General features: G+C 33.2%; 2 protein-coding genes across 2 annotated transcripts; both read left to right on the forward strand.

The window, feature by feature from the left end:
- Nucleotides 1-895: 895 nt before the first annotated feature.
- Nucleotides 896-1,837, forward strand: LOC124106391 (olfactory receptor 8K3-like). The gene has a single exon (XM_046463996.1). The coding sequence runs from the start codon at nucleotides 896-898 to the stop codon at nucleotides 1,835-1,837; it is 942 nt and encodes a 313-aa protein (XP_046319952.1).
- A 10,639-nt stretch (nucleotides 1,838-12,476) lies between these two features.
- LOC124106390 (olfactory receptor 8K3-like) lies at nucleotides 12,477-13,418 on the forward strand. Its single transcript, XM_046463995.1, has one exon. It carries the CDS (start codon nucleotides 12,477-12,479, stop codon nucleotides 13,416-13,418), a length of 942 nt encoding a protein of 313 aa, XP_046319951.1.
- The last annotated feature ends 5,704 nt before the right edge of the window (nucleotides 13,419-19,122 follow it).

The following is a 19,122-nucleotide window of genomic DNA, read 5'->3' on the forward strand; positions in this document are numbered from 1 at the left end:
AACATTTTTCAACCTTCCAAACTACACTGTGAGGACAGACCTGGTTTGTTTATGATGTTAGAGTTGCAGGTAAATTATTTAAGTAAAATTATATTTGTAATACATAAGTTAATATTTAATATAGTCTATATCTATGTACATATATCTCTCCTAGTTTCTTATAAATAAAATTCCAATGAGATTCTTTACTATTTTATTTATGCATACACCCAGCCCAAATCTATCAAATGCACTAAAAGTTTATGCTGCATCATCTTGATGTCTAAGAATTTATAGAACTATACTTTGAAGTAGGTAGTTGTGTACATTTTGGAGGATTATAAAAAAGATTCTTATTATGCATTTGCATATGTTTCATGTAACATTTTTTAATGTAGCTATTCAATTTCACTGGGTGAATGTAATTTATAAGTAACAAGTAGAAAACTTGTACAATAATCATCCATTTATCAAACTTAGTATTTTTTTTAATTTTTGTTTCATATATCTATATATCTGCATCTAACTCTCTTTCTATCTTTTGTAGTTTCTTATCTTGGACCATTTAAATATCTTGTATATGAATATTAGTTTGCATTGGATACTGGATATAATAAAATTTTTAGCAGCTTAACTATTTCATCTAAATATTAAATGCCAATAGCAGTTCTTCCTCCAGTCAAAACAACCAAATATTCTTAGATATTGATTAATATTCTCTGAGTAAAAAAGTAGAGCACCTCACATCTATGCATATTTGTAAGTGCAAATAAATGTGTTTTTGAATATTCTAAATTGAAAAATATATTCATCTTATTTATACCAACTTTGCATAATACAATCCCAGATGATGATATCTGGATTTTTTTAACTGTGCTGATGTCTCTACCCAGATTAAACTTTATACAAAACCTGGATGGAGAAACACAATCTCTCAGTGGTGCATGAGTTCACCCTGATGGGCATCACCTCACGCCCTGATCTGCAGGCTCCACTGTTTGGGCTGTTCCTCATCATCTACCTGGTCACAGTGCTGGGCAACTTGGGCATGATCATCCTCACCAAGGTAGACCACAGTCTACAAACACCCATGTACTTCTTTCTCAGAAACCTGGCTCTCACTGATCTTGGTTACTCTACAGCTGTGGGCCCCAAAATGTTGGTGAATTTTGTTTCAGATAAAAATACAATTTCCTATTACTTTTGTGCTACCCAGCTAGCTTTCTTTCTTTTCTTCATTGGAAGTGAACTTTTTATTTTGTCTGCAATGGCCTATGACCATTATGTGGCCATCTGTAATCCTCTTCTCTACACTGTCATCATGTCACAAAAGGTTTGTCATGCCCTGGTGACAATCCCCTATCTCTACTGCTCATTTGTGTCTCTTCTATTCACCTTAAAGATTTTTACCTTACCATTCTGTGGCTACAATATCATCAATCATTTCTACTGTGATTGTGTCCCCTTGATATCTTTGCTATGCTCAGATACTCTTGATGTTGAGCTAATAATCATGATCTTTGCAGCTTTTGATTTGATTTCCTCTCTTCTGTTTGTCCTTGTGTCCTACCTGCTCATCCTTCTAGCCATTCTCAGGATGAAGTCTGCTGAAGGCAGGCGCAAAGCTTTCTCCACCTGTGGATCCCACCTGACAGCGGTCACAGTATTCTATGGGACTTTGATATTCATGTATGTGCAGCCCAAGTCCAGTCATTCCTTTGACAATGATAAAATGACTTCAATATTTTACACTCTGATTATCCCCATGCTGAATCCCTTGATCTACAGCTTGAGGAACAAAGATGTAAAACATGCCTTACAAAGCACATGGAAAAAGATCAGATATGTTATTTCTTAAAAGTTAAAGATAAAAGGAGTCCTACACATGAGGGCTAGAAATGACTTGGCTCTATTTTCCTGGAGAAACAAGAAAAGCACCAATGAGATCAGCATGGAATATAAGTAAAAACTTCTAAATGCTGAAAAAAACTTTAGTGAACAACAAAAATTAAGTCTTTGCTTTCCTGGAGGGAGAAAGATGAATCATAATCATAATAATGGAGTAAGTTCTAGAGTGAAGTAGAGTAAGTTTCAGGTCAACAAGCATCCATGGGGTAGCAGAGTAGCATGTTGTAGGAGAGTAAGAAAGATTTGTATTTACAGAAGAGGATTTGAAATAGTTCTATTCTATTCTAAATGAGTATGATAAACTTTCCTGAATCAATGTGTGTTTGTGTGAATTTCTCTTTTTGTGTGAGCACAATCTTTCCATTTTAGGTTGTGCACTTCCACAAGTATCAGCTAACTCACTGTACTGGATAATCTGAAGCATTTCGTGACATGAATGTATTCAGATGCTCCTATTCCACATAGGGATCTTGGACTCCTCTGTTTTCCTTAGTTCCTTTTTTCACAGACATGATCTTAGGAGAGTCTATTAAATGTACATTTTTTTGAGCACCCAATTTGTTAAGTGCTGCATCAAAGTCTATTTCATTCAGACTATACGTGTATTTGAGTGAAGACACCAACTAAGATATATTTCTTAAGTTTTCCACAGAAGTTTCTAGGGGTTGGATGGATGTTCCTCCTTAAAGGCAGCTTTTTCTTTATTCTTCATTGCTTGTTTTTGCTAAAATATGGTCACTTTGCCCTATTCTCTAAATGAAAAGAGTATCTCTAGTTTAAAAAGTATACCCTGTTGTTTAATTCCTGTATAATTTGCACTCTTAATGATGAAATAGGTTTGTTTCTCCTTTTTGTTATATCCCACTTCCCTTATGTTTGTTCAATATGATATTGTCACATTTTTTGGTACTATCTGTTCTTTGGCTGTATGCATTTAATTATCAGAATTGTGAGAAATAGACACAGATACTACCATGATCTATACTGTAATTTCAGTGAGAGTATACTATGATATGTTTTAATCAGTGGATTTTTTTTTCTCTCTGGACACAGTTCATCCTCAACAATATGTAAAGCCTTCTATATTTCTTCCATTATTCATATTTCTTGGGGCACATTGCATTTTATTTTCATCATATAAAAATTATTTGGTTGTTTTTGTTACACCAACATGTAATAAAATTATTTATACAGCTAATCATATAGGAGTAAAGTAATTAAGTAGCATTGTAAAAGCATATGTATAATCTAATGTGGGAATAAACACTCCTAAGTATTTTATTGCTGATTTTTTTGATTATTGTGACAATACTATATACCTTATGGTAAACTATTATTTTATTCATAGACACATACATATAAGAAAATATTGTAATTTTCTAGGAAGTGTATGTTGGACAGATGTAAAGTAAGTGTTTATATTGTTTTTCTGTGGATGCAAGATTATCTAAATGTTGAAACAATAAATTTTAAAATTACTTATGTGTTATACCAAATTAATTCCTTTGAAAATCATAACTATTATGATAGAAAAAAAGGTAAATTATTTTAAATTACATACATAAATGTCTGAATAAATATAACCCAATAAATTATATCTAAAATAAATCTAGGTGGGACTTTCATTGTCTCTCAAATGGTAAACAAAAACCATAGAGCAATATGCTAACATTTAACAATTGATAACATATCTTTTTCATTTTAAAAGTTAGTCTCTTTTTCACTATTACATGGAATTTATAAGTTACTTTAGAAGGATTTGGACTCTCTTCTACACAGCATAAAACATTTAAAAACCAGGATCTATCATATAATTTTATTAACTACTAAAATAATTTGAATCAGCAGATTTTCATACTTTAAAACAGAGATTCAGAAACTGCAATGCAATTTAGTATAAGAAAAATAGAAAAAAACTGTATGTAATACTTGATTGTCTGTAAAAAACAATTCTGTGGTTTGCATTAGTTTGATAAACAGTGATGTATTTTAGTTTCCATTTAGTGTCTCAGAGATAACTACAGGAAAAAATTCATGTGGAAGATGGGCTCAAAATTGAAGTTTTCATTAGAAATAAATTTCCACTTTGTTAGGATGGCCTTAGGCCTGAGCCTAAGCAACTCCATTTTAAAAACTCCAAACCTGCAGTTTCAACAGGCACACCCACAGAGCCCTCCCGAATGGCCTCAAACAAGTTATTTCCCTTCACCCTGATAAATAGAGTGAAGCCCCTGGCAGGCTGTCACTGCCTGATAAGAGGAAACCTCAAGAAGATCAGGGTGAAGACCACCAGACCAGGTGTTTCTGACCCCAGTGTAAATGATGTCACTGAGAAATCTGGTGGTAACTGATAAGGATTGTAAGGAGGGTCAAAAGCCCCCAAATTTAGTATAAATGATAGAGCAAATGAACAGGGATTCAGTTTAAATAATACCCCAATATTAAATATTTTTATTAAAGTATAATTTTATGATAAAAATAAATCAAAGATTAATGAAAGTAAATATGTAAAAATATTTTCCTATGTAATATTCATTAGGAAACCCAGCAGGGTTTAATATAGAAAAAAATTGCAATTCTACTAGTACCAATTGCCAGAGCACTTAAGGTTAGTAGAATCCCCTTATTATTTAAATCGTATCTTAAATGTTGGGGAGGTGGAGCAAGATAGTCAATGAGAAATACTATCCAGTTCTGCACTTCAGAGTCACACCAATTGTAATTAATATTGAAGCAACAAACTACCATCACAAGATCTAAGGAAGCCACAGGAGGGAACATGGAGCTTGGTTTTAGTATAATGAAAGGAAGTTAAAGAAGACAGCAAAGAAAGAGTAGCCTTCTCCCAATTTCCCCAATAGTGCAGTGAGGAAAGAGCTACCTTTCACTTGGGAGAGGCAAAAGGAATAAAATCCAGACCTTAGACTTGACCCCCAGTATCAAGCCTGCCATGTTGAATCCTAGTCCTGGGTAGAGCACTTTGATCTACACCTACTGGAACAGCATTATCCAATCTGCAAAGAGACTTCCATCATCCTCCACTAACCTTAGGCATCAACATAGGAAACAAGATTCTACTCACTTAGGATCTGAGAATAAACGGAACCAAAAGACTTTGTTGTAGAACTTAGCACCATGCCCACCGCAGTGACAACCAGCATGAGCCAGAAACAAAAGGCCCTGTATCTAAGCCAGAGCTCAAAGATGAAATCTAAGAACAGCCTTGGCATCAGGTGCAGACCTACATGCTTATGAGTCACACTCAAGTTTTGCCTGATCCTTGCCAGACTTAGAATAGGTCAGGCCCATATCCATAAAGGCTGTCTGGATATAAGGATCACTTGTGTCCCAGCTTAGCACCAGTCTTGCTGGACAATGGACTTTTCTAACCTTGTCTTCTAACCTTGTTGTGTTAGTCAACTTTTCAACACTGTGACCAAAGGACCTGGCACAACTTAGAGGAGAAAAAGTTGACAGACTCCATAGCTCTGGGCCCAAGGTGAGACAGAACATTAGGGTGGAAGGGTATGGTAAAGGAAAGCAGTGCTGGACACAGTAAGCCAGAAACAGAGAGCTTTGTTCACCAGGGACAAAATATAAACCCCAAAGTCACACCCCCCAGTTACCTATCTCCTCCATATCTTATTTGCATACAGTTACCACCCAGTTAATCCATGTCAGTAGATTAATCCACTGATAGGTTACACTGTTGTGGGAAACCATCCATGAAATACATGAGAATCTTCTCTGCATGGAAACCAAGGAGAGATAGGCCTGGGTTCACCCACAGCAAAAGATTGCCCAATGCATGTGACCTATTCTCTCCACTCTGCTAGGAAGATTCCTCATAGTAGCTCTGGAGACAGGAATTACCCTTTAGGAACTGAACAGCCCACTTTTAACCTTTCTTAGAAAAAGAAAATTTTACAGAATCTTTTTGATGTTTCCTGATATAAATAAAGCAGGTGCGTTCCCTGCCAGAAACTCAATCCACCTGATCAGCTTGCCTATCCTACCCCTGCTTTTGAAACTACTTTCTGTGTTTTTCATCATTTTATTTCTCTTAGCTTTCATTTCTCAGCCAGCCCATTCCACCAAGGGGAGCCACAGCCAAGGGGCCCCAGCAAACTTCCAGCTGCCGGCTGATGATTGGCTCACAGCGGCCCCAGCAACATCTAGCTGATTGGCTCCTCTGCGGTGATGCTCATTGGGCTGTTTCCCTGCCCTTTCAAACCATGGAGCTGCTCATTGGGGGACTTTTTTGGCTCCGCCCACGTGACCCAGCCAATCGGCCTCAAGAGCAGGAGGATTGTGGGAGAGAGAGAGAAGCTTGTGTGGGAGAGAGAGGCTTGTGGAAAGCTGGTGGTGGCAGTTGAGGCTCTGAGGGTTTTTCCTGAGAGGCTGTTTTGTTTGGCGTGTGTGGTTCTAAAAATAAAGTTAGTTTCTTTTGACAAGTGGCTCCTGATTGTGCCCAGCCAGACTGCGGCACATTCCACCAAGGGGAACCCCATTTCCCACTGCTCGCATAGGACATGGGCGGGCCACTATCATAATCTACTCACTTCACTTCTGAATATTCTTGTATTGTCTCACCCATGAGTTTTTAGGGGACACCACGTATCCAAACCATAATGGACATGCACTGGAGAAGAGAAGTCTTTTCAATAAACAATGCTTAGAACATGAACAATCACACTCTGAACAATGAAACTAGCCCTCTATCAACAGCTACAAAAATCAACTCAAAACGGATTAAAGACATACATCAAAAACCTCAAAACATGAAACTTCCAGAAGAAAACTGAAAAAAAAAATTATTCAAAATATTGAAATGGACAAGAATTTTCTGGAGACTTGAAAAGCACAAACCGAAAGCATAAGTAGTCAAATTGATTACACTGAACTAAAAGCTCCTGTTTTCAGGGGAAAATATCATCAAAGTAAAGACCCAACACAAAGAATGGAAGAAAATATTTGCCGTGTATATATTAAACAAAAGTTAATATCCAGAATGCATAAAAAGCTCCAAATAATACTTAAAACAAAAATAACCCAAATAATAAAATAGACGATAGATCTGAATCAACATTTCTTAAAAGAAGGTACACAATTAAAGAACAGATGACAGAAATAAATGGTAAACATCACTAACCAACAGGGAAATTGAAGTCCAAACCACAAGGAGATGTCACATTATCACAGTAAGGATGAGTGTTATCCAAAAGACAAAAGGTAGCAAGTGCAGGCAAGCATGTGGGTGAAAGGGAACCTTGAACTGTGCTGGTGGGAATGTCAATTAGTACAACCTTTATGCAAAACTAGGGAGGTTCCTCAAAAAATTAATGATAGCTCTACCACATGTTCTAGCAATATCACGGCTAGATTCATATACAAAGAAATGAAATTAGTATATTGGCAACAACACATCTGCACTCCTGTGTTCAGTGCAACATTATTTCCAACAGCCACCAATGGGAGGCAGCCTGAGGATCCATCTACTGGTGAATGTGCAGAGAAATGTGCATATACACAATGGATGATGTGTAACCTCAAAGGAATGAAATCCTGGCATCTGTGATAACATGGATGAAACTGGTGACTGAAATAAGCCAGGCACATAAAGTTGAGCGTTACATTTTCTCACACATGTGTGCCATGTAAAAAGTTTAATCTTAGGGGCTAGAGTGGTAGCTCAGTGGTAGAGTGCTTGCCCAGCTCATATGAGGCTCTGGGTTCAATCCCCAGTACCACAGAAAGATAAATAAATAAAATAAAGATATTTTATCCATATACAACTACAAAAAAATTTCTAAAAGGCTAATCTTATAAAAGTTTATAGTAGACTGGTGGTTATCAGAGATCAGAAGAAAGGGTGGGTTGGGACACTGAGGAAATGTTGATCAATGTGCAATAAATTACCATTAGCCACGCCTAAGATTTTCTATTGTGCTATTTTACAGTAGGATGGTGTAGATAAGTAGTAGTTTGCTACATGTTTCAAAAATCCAGAAGAAATGATTTTGAACACTTTGCCATAAAGAAATGATGTGTTGAAGAGGGTAAACTTGTTTCAACTGATTTAAACATTACCCAATGCATACACATATAGAAACATCATGTAGAACCTCATTATTTTGCATTATTTTATGTATGAGTTAAGATGAATTCCACTTTAATAATAAACCATTTAAAAACTTGTGGGACTGGCACAAAGGAGACATTTTGAGTACTAGAGCCCAATACACATACCAAAAGCAATTTCACACATTGATTGCCAAAGTGATTTTCAAGAATAAAGCTACAGGAATCAAACTCTCGGATTGCAAACAAGTTACAGAGCTACATTAACTGCAAACTATGGAAATGGCTTGAAGACAGACAAGTAAACCAATGGAATGAAACAGAAGCAATCCCATATTATAACAACTGATTTATAAATGGGTGCCAAACATACAAATGGAGAAAGATGGTCAATTAAATATATCATACTAGGAAAACTGAATGCATGTGTGAGAACAAATGAAAGTAGACCCCAGCTTTGCACCATATGCAAAACCCAACTCAGATCGATTAAATATTATAAATTACCTAAAAGTTAATCCCAACAACATATTGTGAAGGGAAAGCATCAGGACAGCTTTGGCAAAGCTGTAAAAGGATATAACTTCAAAGCCAAGTGAAAGAAATAAAATCACACAAATATCATTACATGTAACTAAAAATCCTCTGCAAATCAAAGAAAAATGATCAGCAAAGTGAAAGGCAAACTACAAAACAGGAGAAAACATTTAAAAACATAGATTTAAAATGCAATTAATATTGAAGTTATATAAGTAACTACATAACTACATAAACTCAAAGGTAATGAACAATTTAATTTATAAATAGAATGAGGACTTTATTATTAAAATAAGAAAAAAGCAAAAGTTCATTCTTGCAGCACATGCTCAATAGAGGATTGCTATAATTTCTCTCACCTTTTTGAAATTAGTACTTCATCCAAAATAAAAGCCCAAGATATTTAGTTTTCCAAATGCTATTGAGATTGCATTCATAGAAGTAGATTTACACTAATTTTAGAAGTTGATCCTGTAATATTCAACCTCTAACACTCATATTGATTTATTCTTTATAATTATGAATCCTTTGAATATTTATTACTAATTGATGCACTTATCACTATGTAGTACCCATTTATTTACCTCTCCTCATTTTTCACTTCTTCAGGTCCTCCTGAACTGTTTTCCATTTCTACACATTTTTCTATTCTGCATATATTTTAGAAAATATTTTTTGGTAAAGGTGACCTTTGTTTCCTGTCTCCTTTGAATTAATGTTTTCTAGATTCATACCTGCCATGGTATGTGTTGAAACTACATTTCCTTTTGAAAACAACAAAAAATGTGCTGTGCTTAACATCAGATCTAGACTCTTAACAATTTCAAAGTAGAAAACAGTACTGTTCTTAAAACAGTTGTCTTTATTTTTTTATTTAGTATAATTAAGATTTCATGTCTATTTATGAGCCTCTCCTCATTTCTCTAAACTCTCAGCTTTTGGTTATCACCATGCCAATACCTGATTCCATAAGTTTGATTATTTTCCATACTCCATGTAAGGGAGAGCATGGGTACTTGTCTTTTTACATTCTTAAGGCTAATTCATATTCCACATGTGTTTATACCACATTTTATCAATCCATTAATGTACAAATAGGTATTAGATTTTTTCCACATCTTGTCTATTTCAAATTATGTTAAAAAGAACAAGAGGATACAGGCATTTCTTTAAAATCCTAATTTCAAATATTCTGCACAAAATTCAAAAGTGGATTTGCTGAATCCTATCATAAATAAATAAATATTGAATATAAATTTCCCCTGGCAATTAATGGACAAACTCCAGGCCTTTCATTAAGTTCTCAAATGCTTTAGGGATACTCTACTAGTTCCTTGGCATCTCCTGAGGGAGAGTATCAAATGGTGAAAAAAAATCCATAAATTGTCTTCTATAATGCAATGTTCGGAAACATCAGAGAACCAAAGAGAGAGAGGCTTCAGTTCAGGTAACAAAGACAGAAGTTTTCATATATGTTAGCAGTACCTACTGAAGTAGATAAACTTTGTTATGGCATTACCCTCTCTTTTAAGTGACCATTTCTGATTCAGTTTCTGTGTTTTCTACAGCTCTGTAATACCTCAGTATCAATAAAACCTCTCTCTGTTTTCCCTCATCTTAACTTTAGAATATTGGCACCTGAGAGGTTAAAAGCTCATATGTATCTGGAAAACCACAAGCTGTGTGCTTATAAAATAATTAAATTGTCCATGTGCTTAATTTAATGATTAAATTGTCCATGTAAAAGCAAAAGTGACAGGAGATAAAACATAAATTCAAAGACATTGTAATGGCATAAATTGAAACAAAAGAGATCAAGACCCACATTTTTTTCCTCCCAAATATTTAGGCATTTAATATCTCTGTGCTTTCTTTGTGACCATTTGTAAGATAAATTAACATTTAAAATTATGTAATGAAATACATGAATGTGATTCATTCCAGATCTCTTTCTTAGAGATAGGCGTTACTGTTTCACAATGAGATAGAAAAAGCATTTTTTTTTAATATACCAGGATACCTGGTTTTACAGAAATAGCAAAATTTTCCATATTTTGCAGTGAGATTTTACTAAATTTTTCTCAGAGTATAAGCTGAAAAGTAAAATTGATTATTCAGTAAAGATGAGAAAACTATGAGAAAGTAGTTTGGTTCTTTTCATAGAACCACAAAACTGATGAACACAAAACATTCTATTTTTTTCACTTTTTATTGTTAATAATTATATACATGTGTGGATATAAAATGGCACTATGACTCTTTAATATAAGGTGAAATGATTCAACCAAGCTAATTAACATAATTTTATCTTACAGGAATATTAATTAAAAATGATCATATGCATGTTATATTGTAGTATTTCATGATTGCTAAACAAAACAAAATAAAATAGTTCAATTTATTTCCTATTCCTTTATTGAAGGTATTTCTCTAACATAAACTGATGCAGTTTATTAAATTAATTTAGGGTAGGATATCAGCAGCCACAACTATGTAAGAAATATTTTGTTTGAGGTAAGTGCAAATTACATGTAGAAAGCTATATTTTACCATTGTAAAATTGCTAACTTATATCTCATGTACAAGTGCTCGTCACTAAAATTTTCACTATAAAGTTGGTCATTTCTCTTTCCTTTTTTTATGAAAGAAAAATGTTTCTTCACTGTTTTTACTTCAAAATAAAGATGTACCTGCCATATACCTGCTGCTATATCATATCTTCTTATTTTTAGGGTTACTGGAGATGTTCAGATATATTATATTTTGTTATGCACACATACATCTGCAAACTGTGCTACATTACATTTGGAAGAAATTATTGCTGTTTTAATATACAGAGTGCTATAAAACATACCCAAATATCCATGTTTAACTCATCCTTATTATAGTTTATTTTGTCTAAATGGTGCTATATAGTGAAAAATGTGCAATGTAAAACATTTTTAAGTTCATCATAAAAGTATTTGAACCTTTTACTTTAAAGCATAACATCATCATATCCCAAGAAGATTATGTAAGTCTTCATTGTACAGAATCAATGAAATAAACTCTCTTCAAATTTGTTCATATTTTCCTCATATTCTCCCATTTTGTGGTATAATAAAATGAATCTAATTTGATACACACAAGTAAGTATATTTCATTTATAATGAAAATATCACTGGGGAAGAATAATATGTTAAATTAATTTCTATTGTGATAGCATTACATATTATTTTTATAATAGTTTTGAATATAAGAAGTATAAATAATCTAAAATAATAGTACATTGTCTATTCATAATCTAACATCAGCCACTGAGTTAATAGGCTGACTTCTACCACCTTTTCTTTCAAGAAAATTATTCAGTACCTTGTAATATAAGGAGTTTTATAAAATCTTAGATTTTTTTGTCTGTAGAAATCCTTAATTTGTAATTATACTATGAATTATCTGATATTATTGAATGCAATTATGTAATGTGATTGTGAGTGTAATTAAGTATATGGGAATAGTAAACTTAAAAATAATAATTGTATATTTATCTAATGCAAAAAAATTAACAAAATTTAGATTATTTTCCTATTTTGCTTTACATATCTACCTGTATATATGTACATCTCTCTATGCATCAGGGTTTATCATTCTTGGAAGAAAGTAACTGATTTGAATATTGTTTTGCCTGGACATTGAACAGAGTTGAATGTTTAGCAGCTTAACTGGCCTCTAATCATTTCAGTTATACTGAAATATAACTACAATTAATAGGTTTCTTTTGTGAGTAGAATCACCCTAGAGTAGTACTATTAATCATTCATTTCTATGTATTTGTTCATGTAAACATGTATATAAATTCAAATTTACTGTTAGGAAAGTTTGAATATATCTTATTTACACCAGCCTTCCATAATGAATATTTGTCAAGTAATAATATTTGAAATCCATTAATTGCACTGATGCTTTATCTGAAACAGGTTTTTTAATGAAATTGGATGGAGAAACACAATCTCACAGTGGTGCATGAGTTCATTCTGATGGGCATCACAAATCGCCCTGAGTTGCAAGCTCCATTATTTGGGCTATTTCTCATCATCTATGTGGTCTCAGTGCTGGGCAACTTGGGTATGATACTCCTCACCAAGTTGGACTCCAGACTTCAAACACCCATGTACTTTTTTCTTAGAAACCTGGCTCTCACTGATTTTGGATATTCTACAGCTGTGGGCCCAAAAATGTTGTTAAATTTTGTTGTGGATCAAAATACAATTTCCTATTATTTTTGTGCTACACAGCTAGCTTTCTTTCTCTTCTTCATTGGAAGTGAATTATTTATTCTGTCTGCAATGGCCTATGATCGCTATGTGGCCATCTGTAATCCTCTCCTCTACACTGTCATCATGTCAAACAGGTTATGTCAGTTGCTGGTGGCAATTCCCTATCTCTATTGTACATTTATGTCACTTACAGTCACCATAAAAATTTTTACCTTATCCTTCTGTGGCTGCAATGTCATTAATCATTTCTACTGTGACTGTATGCCTTTAATATCTTTGCTGTGTTCAGACACTCATGATGTTGAATTGACAATTATGATCTTTGCAGCTTTTGATTTGATTTCTTCTCTTCTGATCGTCCTAGGGTCCTACCTGCTCATCCTCCTAGCCATTCTCAGGATGAAGTCTGCTGAGGGCAGGCGCAAGGCTTTCTCCACCTGTGGATCCCACCTGACAATGGTCATAGTGTTCTATGGGACTTTGATATTTATGTATGTCCAGCCCAAGTCCAGTCATTCTTTGGACACTGATAAAGTGGCTTCCATATTTTACACACTGGTTATCCCCATGTTGAATCCCTTGATCTACAGCTTGAGGAACAAAGATGTCAAGTTTGCTCTACAAGGCACATGGAAAAAGATAAGCAACATCTTTTCTTAAAGATCACATAGAATATGAGTTCTATGAATATGGTTTGGTTATGAAGCCAGTCAGTTTTCCCCCAGCATGTTTAGCAAACAATATATATTCAAATAATTAATCTTACTGTAGTAACAGTAAAATTTCTAAATGCTTATATATATTAGTGAACAAAACAGCACGTTCTTCTTTTCTAAATGGGGAAAGATTTAAAAAATTGAATAAATTGTATAATAAAGTAGAATGGATTTAAGACCTATAGACTCCACAAGCAAGTGTCAGAGTTTGATGCTGCATTGGAATGAGAAAGAATGGTAAATATGAAAAATGAGTTGATTTGTTTTAGTCACAACTATAGTAATAAATTTCTGATGACTGTGAATGTGCTTGTGTGTTTTTCTGGTTGTGCAAGCATAATCCCTATGTTTTAAGTTTCATATACATCCATTGGTTGTGTTAAAATCCAACAGCATGAGTCATCAGGAGCTCAGTGTAGTACAGTGATTGAAATAACTGAGTCAGATCATGTGCTCTGAGCCCCTCTTTCACTGGGGCTCCTGGGCTTCTGGTTTTCCTCATTGGTGTCCTTTGTTTTGTGTATGAACTCAAAAGAGACTATTTACTTAACTCATGATCCTATCCAGAAAATCATATTTTTGCTAAAAAAAATTTCATGTAATCTAGTCCTTTATAGAGACTGGTGAATATACCAAATAAGAGACCATATTAAGTTTTACTATAGAAGCTTCTTTCTCTTTTAAATTTTAACTTCCTATATTTGTCTAATAATTGGTTTCTTGTCCTCACCTCCCCAAATGAACACAATGATTCTTGTTTAAAACAGCCTGTGTTTTATTTTATTCTTGACAAGTTTCATGCTGTGTGATTAAGCAGGTCTCTTGCTCCTCTTTAAGTGACTGCTTTCCCTTATATTTGGTCCCAAAGAAGGTATCAGATCTTTTTATCAGTATACATTTTTTGCATAAATTTGATAATATGACTTGAAAGAACTGAAAAGAAAAAACTGCATGATTGAGTTGTGCTAATTTTCAGGGAGAATGTAATGTGTTTTGTGTAGACACAAACACTTTTTTTGGTGCCTTGGCACATTTCATGTACAACCCTCCCTAAATTACTTCATGTTTTCTTTATTTTATTTTTATTTAACATTCATGGAATTTTATTTGTGTCATAAAATGATTGATGTATTTCTAATTTACACGCACATTTGAGAAAAAAAATAATCTACGTATCTAAACATATGTTTAAAAATAATTAATTGGTGAACTAAAAGCATACAAATATTATCATGTGGAAATAAACATTACTGCAGAGTTTACATATTTCATTTTTTCTTTCTTTTGACAACAGAATATACCTAGTTGTTAGCTTTTTATTTACTCATATATGTATATATAAAGTGTTGGAATTGCCTAGAAATTATAAGTTGAACAGAGGTCAGATTAAATGCTAGTATAATTTGTTAGTGGACACAAGATTGTGATAACTTTAGAATTAATGTGTATTATCAATTTTATTAGTTATTTTATGTTACACCAAGTTAACTTCACAGAAAATTTCAACTTTTATAATAGATGAAGGTAAGAGCTTCTAATATCTAAATTTTTAAAAAGTCAATAAACACAACTAAATATAGCACTTCTAAAATAATTTTCATAGGGATATCTGTTAGGGTCTGTAAACAAGTCAGGATCGAGCCTGGCATTTTGCCAGAGGGAGTGGTTTGTGAAGTAATGCCAGCAAGCCATTAAGTGTGGAGATACCTTATTGGTTGACTTCTGTATCTAGTTTATGTTAATTAAGATAAGCTGTGTGTAATGTATATATACCACTCCTGTCCTACAATAAACGGCTCCCACTCCTGCTGTATCAATGTACACAAGTTGCTTGTCACCCCCCAGTTATTTTGCTGCAGCCAGACTGCGGCAGATATCCTCAAATGATAAACAAAAACATAAAAGTAATAAGCTAATACTTAAAGTTTTAATGAATGAATATATGGTCTCATTTTCAATGTTAGTATCTTTCTCATTATTTCATATATTTTTAAAAGTTATTTCAGAAAGTTTTTCATGGAATATAGAAATTATAAAAAAGAATCTGGCTTATGATTTTATTATTTGCTAAAATAATTTTTGTCAATATAGTTTTATATTTTATAGAGAAACTTCAAAACAAATTTAGAAAAATAAAATATTCAAAGAAATCTTATTGATGTTCAGAATGTCTATTAAGAGCTTTCTATGGTTGCCAGAGATATAAGTATTGTGGTTTTTCACTTACAGAGGCATGAGGAAAAAGTCATGTTGAGGTGGAGCTCAAACATGAAAACTGTGTTAAAAATAACTCATCTTTTCTCCCCCAAGTCATTCCTTAACTGGCGAATTCTAATACATATTTAGAGAGAAAAAAGAGTAAACATTCTCTCAAAATTCTTCCAGAAATATAAAGAGAAGCTGTATTTTCTAACATTTTTGTGAGCACTCCCTGATATTAAAGGTGTCAAATGTGTAAAATTCTAAACTGAATGTTAACTGCTGAATATAGCCCTATGCACAATAAGCTTTTTATCATGTTAGGCATAACCTGATATAAAATATCATATAAAAGCTCCTATAATACAGGAGTTTAAATGTCTCAACATTTAAAAATACAATGTAATTCGCCATATCCAGCAACTAAAAAAAGAAAGCATGTAATTACGTCTAAATAGATATAAAAAGTAGTTAGGCTCCAATATTCATTAATGGCAACAACTTTGACCCAACTAATGTTAAAAATGAGATATCATGACATTAGTAGTATTTTAATTTTGCTCTATCTCTCCTGTTTTTTATTGATAACTTTCATTATATTGCTAGACTCATGTATTTGCTTCTGTGCACCCTTCATTCTTTAATTCCACAGGAAAATCTCTTCAGAAAACAGAATTCCATCAAATGATATTTTCCTAAATTGAGATTTTTAATAAGTTTATATAATACCTAAAATTTATATAAGAAGAACATCTTTTCCTATCACATATTCCTACCACAATTTCTCTATTTTTATTTCACAGCCTCTCTTAACTGCTATTCACATGCTTACTTACTCAAATGTCAAAACTAAATAAGAGTAATATTTATACATTATCTGGGCAGTTTTTTTAGGCTTGCAAACAATGACTGTCCTCTGTGCATGTGTTTGCTTGTGTTTATATGTATGTATGTGCACAAGTGTGTGTGACTCAGCATGGAAATGACTCTTAAAAACAAGTGAAAAAAAATCACAAAGATGGATATATTTGGTTACTAATGTTTCTAATGTCTACATAATGAGAATATTTACAAATAAAATAATTCACAGACTATAGAAAATAGATGCAATTGTGCATATAGAATTAATTAGTTGATAGGTCTAAAATCCATAGAGTGAAGTATAAAATTATATTATACTTCTAAATTAAATTAAGTATTAAATTATATTGCAAGCTCTTTATTGACAAAAGCTTAAAAGTACATGATTTCCAAATAATGGCAATGAGATAGAGTTAAGTAAATATTCCCACTCTCAGTGAGAGCCTATGAAATCATAGTAAACAACTTACAAAAGTCTAATAAGTATATTTATCCTGCAAAATCAAAGAACAATTCTTGTTTATGGAAGAGTTAACATGAATAAAACATACCTGAGTAAAAAATAATTGAAGAATAAGACTTTCACCATTTAAAATATTAATTTAATATATTTGTAAAACTATAATGCATATTGTCAATGAGAACATGAATAAATGTTACTAATGGCTACATCCACAGGTAAGAAAAACTATAAATAGGTCTTGCTTCTGGTAAAGGAGGTAAGTTCTCAGTATCAGGAAATGGATTAAAAAGAAAGAGAAAATAATGCACAAAGATTCAATTATAAAAAAGACATTTTTTACATTTTATTAGTGAGTTATATTTAGGCATTAATTTTTATATTTAGGGATTAATTTTCACATATTCCTAAATGCATATAATATTTGCTTCATATCAATCTTTAGTACTTCTCCTCTCCCTCTTTTCCTCCTTTCTCCTAATCCCTTTCTCTACTCTGCTGGTCTTCCTTCCATGTATTTATTTTTAAATTAAAACATTATAATTGTACATATATGTGGGATTCATTATGATATATTTACATATGTATACAGCATAATTTTGTAAATTTTATTCCATAGTTTGTTCATTTTCCTTCCCCTCAATTCTCTTCCTCTATACTACTGAGCTTCCTTATATTTATTTACTTATTTATTTTCTTTAATTGAATCTCTATAGTTAACATAAAAGTGAAAATCTTTGTGATATATTAATTCATGCACTTAACATAACTTGATCAATTTTATTCTGAAATTCCTCTACTTTATCACCCCTTCCCTGTCTCTTTCTCTATCTAATTCACTATTCTCCTTTCTATCATCATGAGATTTCCCTCACTCTTTTAATTCTTTATTTTTCTCTAGCTTTTGCATATAAGAGAAAACATGTGAGGCTGGACTTTCTGAGTGTGACATTTCATTTATCATGAAAAATGTTTGTTTCAAATAAACCTAAATTAACTAATTGAATAAATAAAGTCAATATTTTTGTTATATAATATTTATTATAAAACAATATGATTCAATACAAGAAAATATGAGGCAATACTAATAATTCATAGAAGAATTTAAGAATATCAATCAGTAAATTATATTTTAAAAATTAAGGAGGTAGCAAAAGAAGGAAGATGAGAAAAATCTTCCAGTCATCTTCTTCCCAAAATTAAATCAATTATGATTGCTATTGAAGCATCAAATTCCCTACATAGCAGCTAAGGAAGCCAGGGGATTGACCACTGAGTTTGATTTTGCTAAAATATATAAAAAAATTAAAAAGGAGAAAAAGAAAGAGTGCTACTAAACTTAGGCAGCATAGCTATCTCAAGACTAGTGTTCAAACATGGAGCCAATAAATGTGCCCAGCACCAGGCAGAGTCCACTGCCTCAGTGGAATACATAGGTATTTTAGCCAACTTCAAAGCCAGGTGAGTACTGAGATTGTGCAGGTTCTTGTAGCTGTGGGACTCAGGCAAAACCCAACATAGAATCAGTCATGGTAGTCAAGAGACTACCTTCACCAACAGTACCCCAAACTGAAGCATCATAACTTGGAGCAAGACTCCATTTGCTGAGAGTAGGACATTGTACTTAGCACAAATTTAGCCTTGGAACTTCTTACTCAGCTGATGAAATTGAATGTTGATCAGAACTTAACATCTTCTAAACTCAGACCTGTCTGAAGAAGGAACCTCTAAAACAATCCTATTGCCAGTTAGAGAAATACAGCCCCAAATCATTGAATTCATGATAGCCCTAATATACCTGATTACAGTAAACTTGGGCCATGAGGATAACTCAACAATAGGCAGTGCAGAGCATTGTAAGACTTGGTTTTCCCTCAGTGCTGTGATGATTTTGGTGAGCTCTAGGCTAAGAGTGCAATGTGACTTTGTGTAATTACTGGGCAGCAGCAGGGCTCATGGGTTTGGCTGGTCCTTTCATGGAAATTCAGCCTACAGTCAAGTAGTAAAATTCTGCAATATTCAACTATGATCTAGTGACCTTGAGTGAGGGATACAGGCTAACCCAAGTAACAAGGAGTGATTTGGGGGATGGACTACCCTCTTAGAAACTCCCTTAGTTCTTGTTGAA

Source organism: Marmota monax, unplaced genomic scaffold (genome assembly GCF_021218885.2).
Source record: "Marmota monax isolate L192 unplaced genomic scaffold, Marmota_monax_Labrador192_F-V1.1 WCK01_AAM20220418_F8-fsc01853, whole genome shotgun sequence".
Classification (NCBI taxonomy): Eukaryota; Metazoa; Chordata; class Mammalia; order Rodentia; family Sciuridae; genus Marmota; species Marmota monax.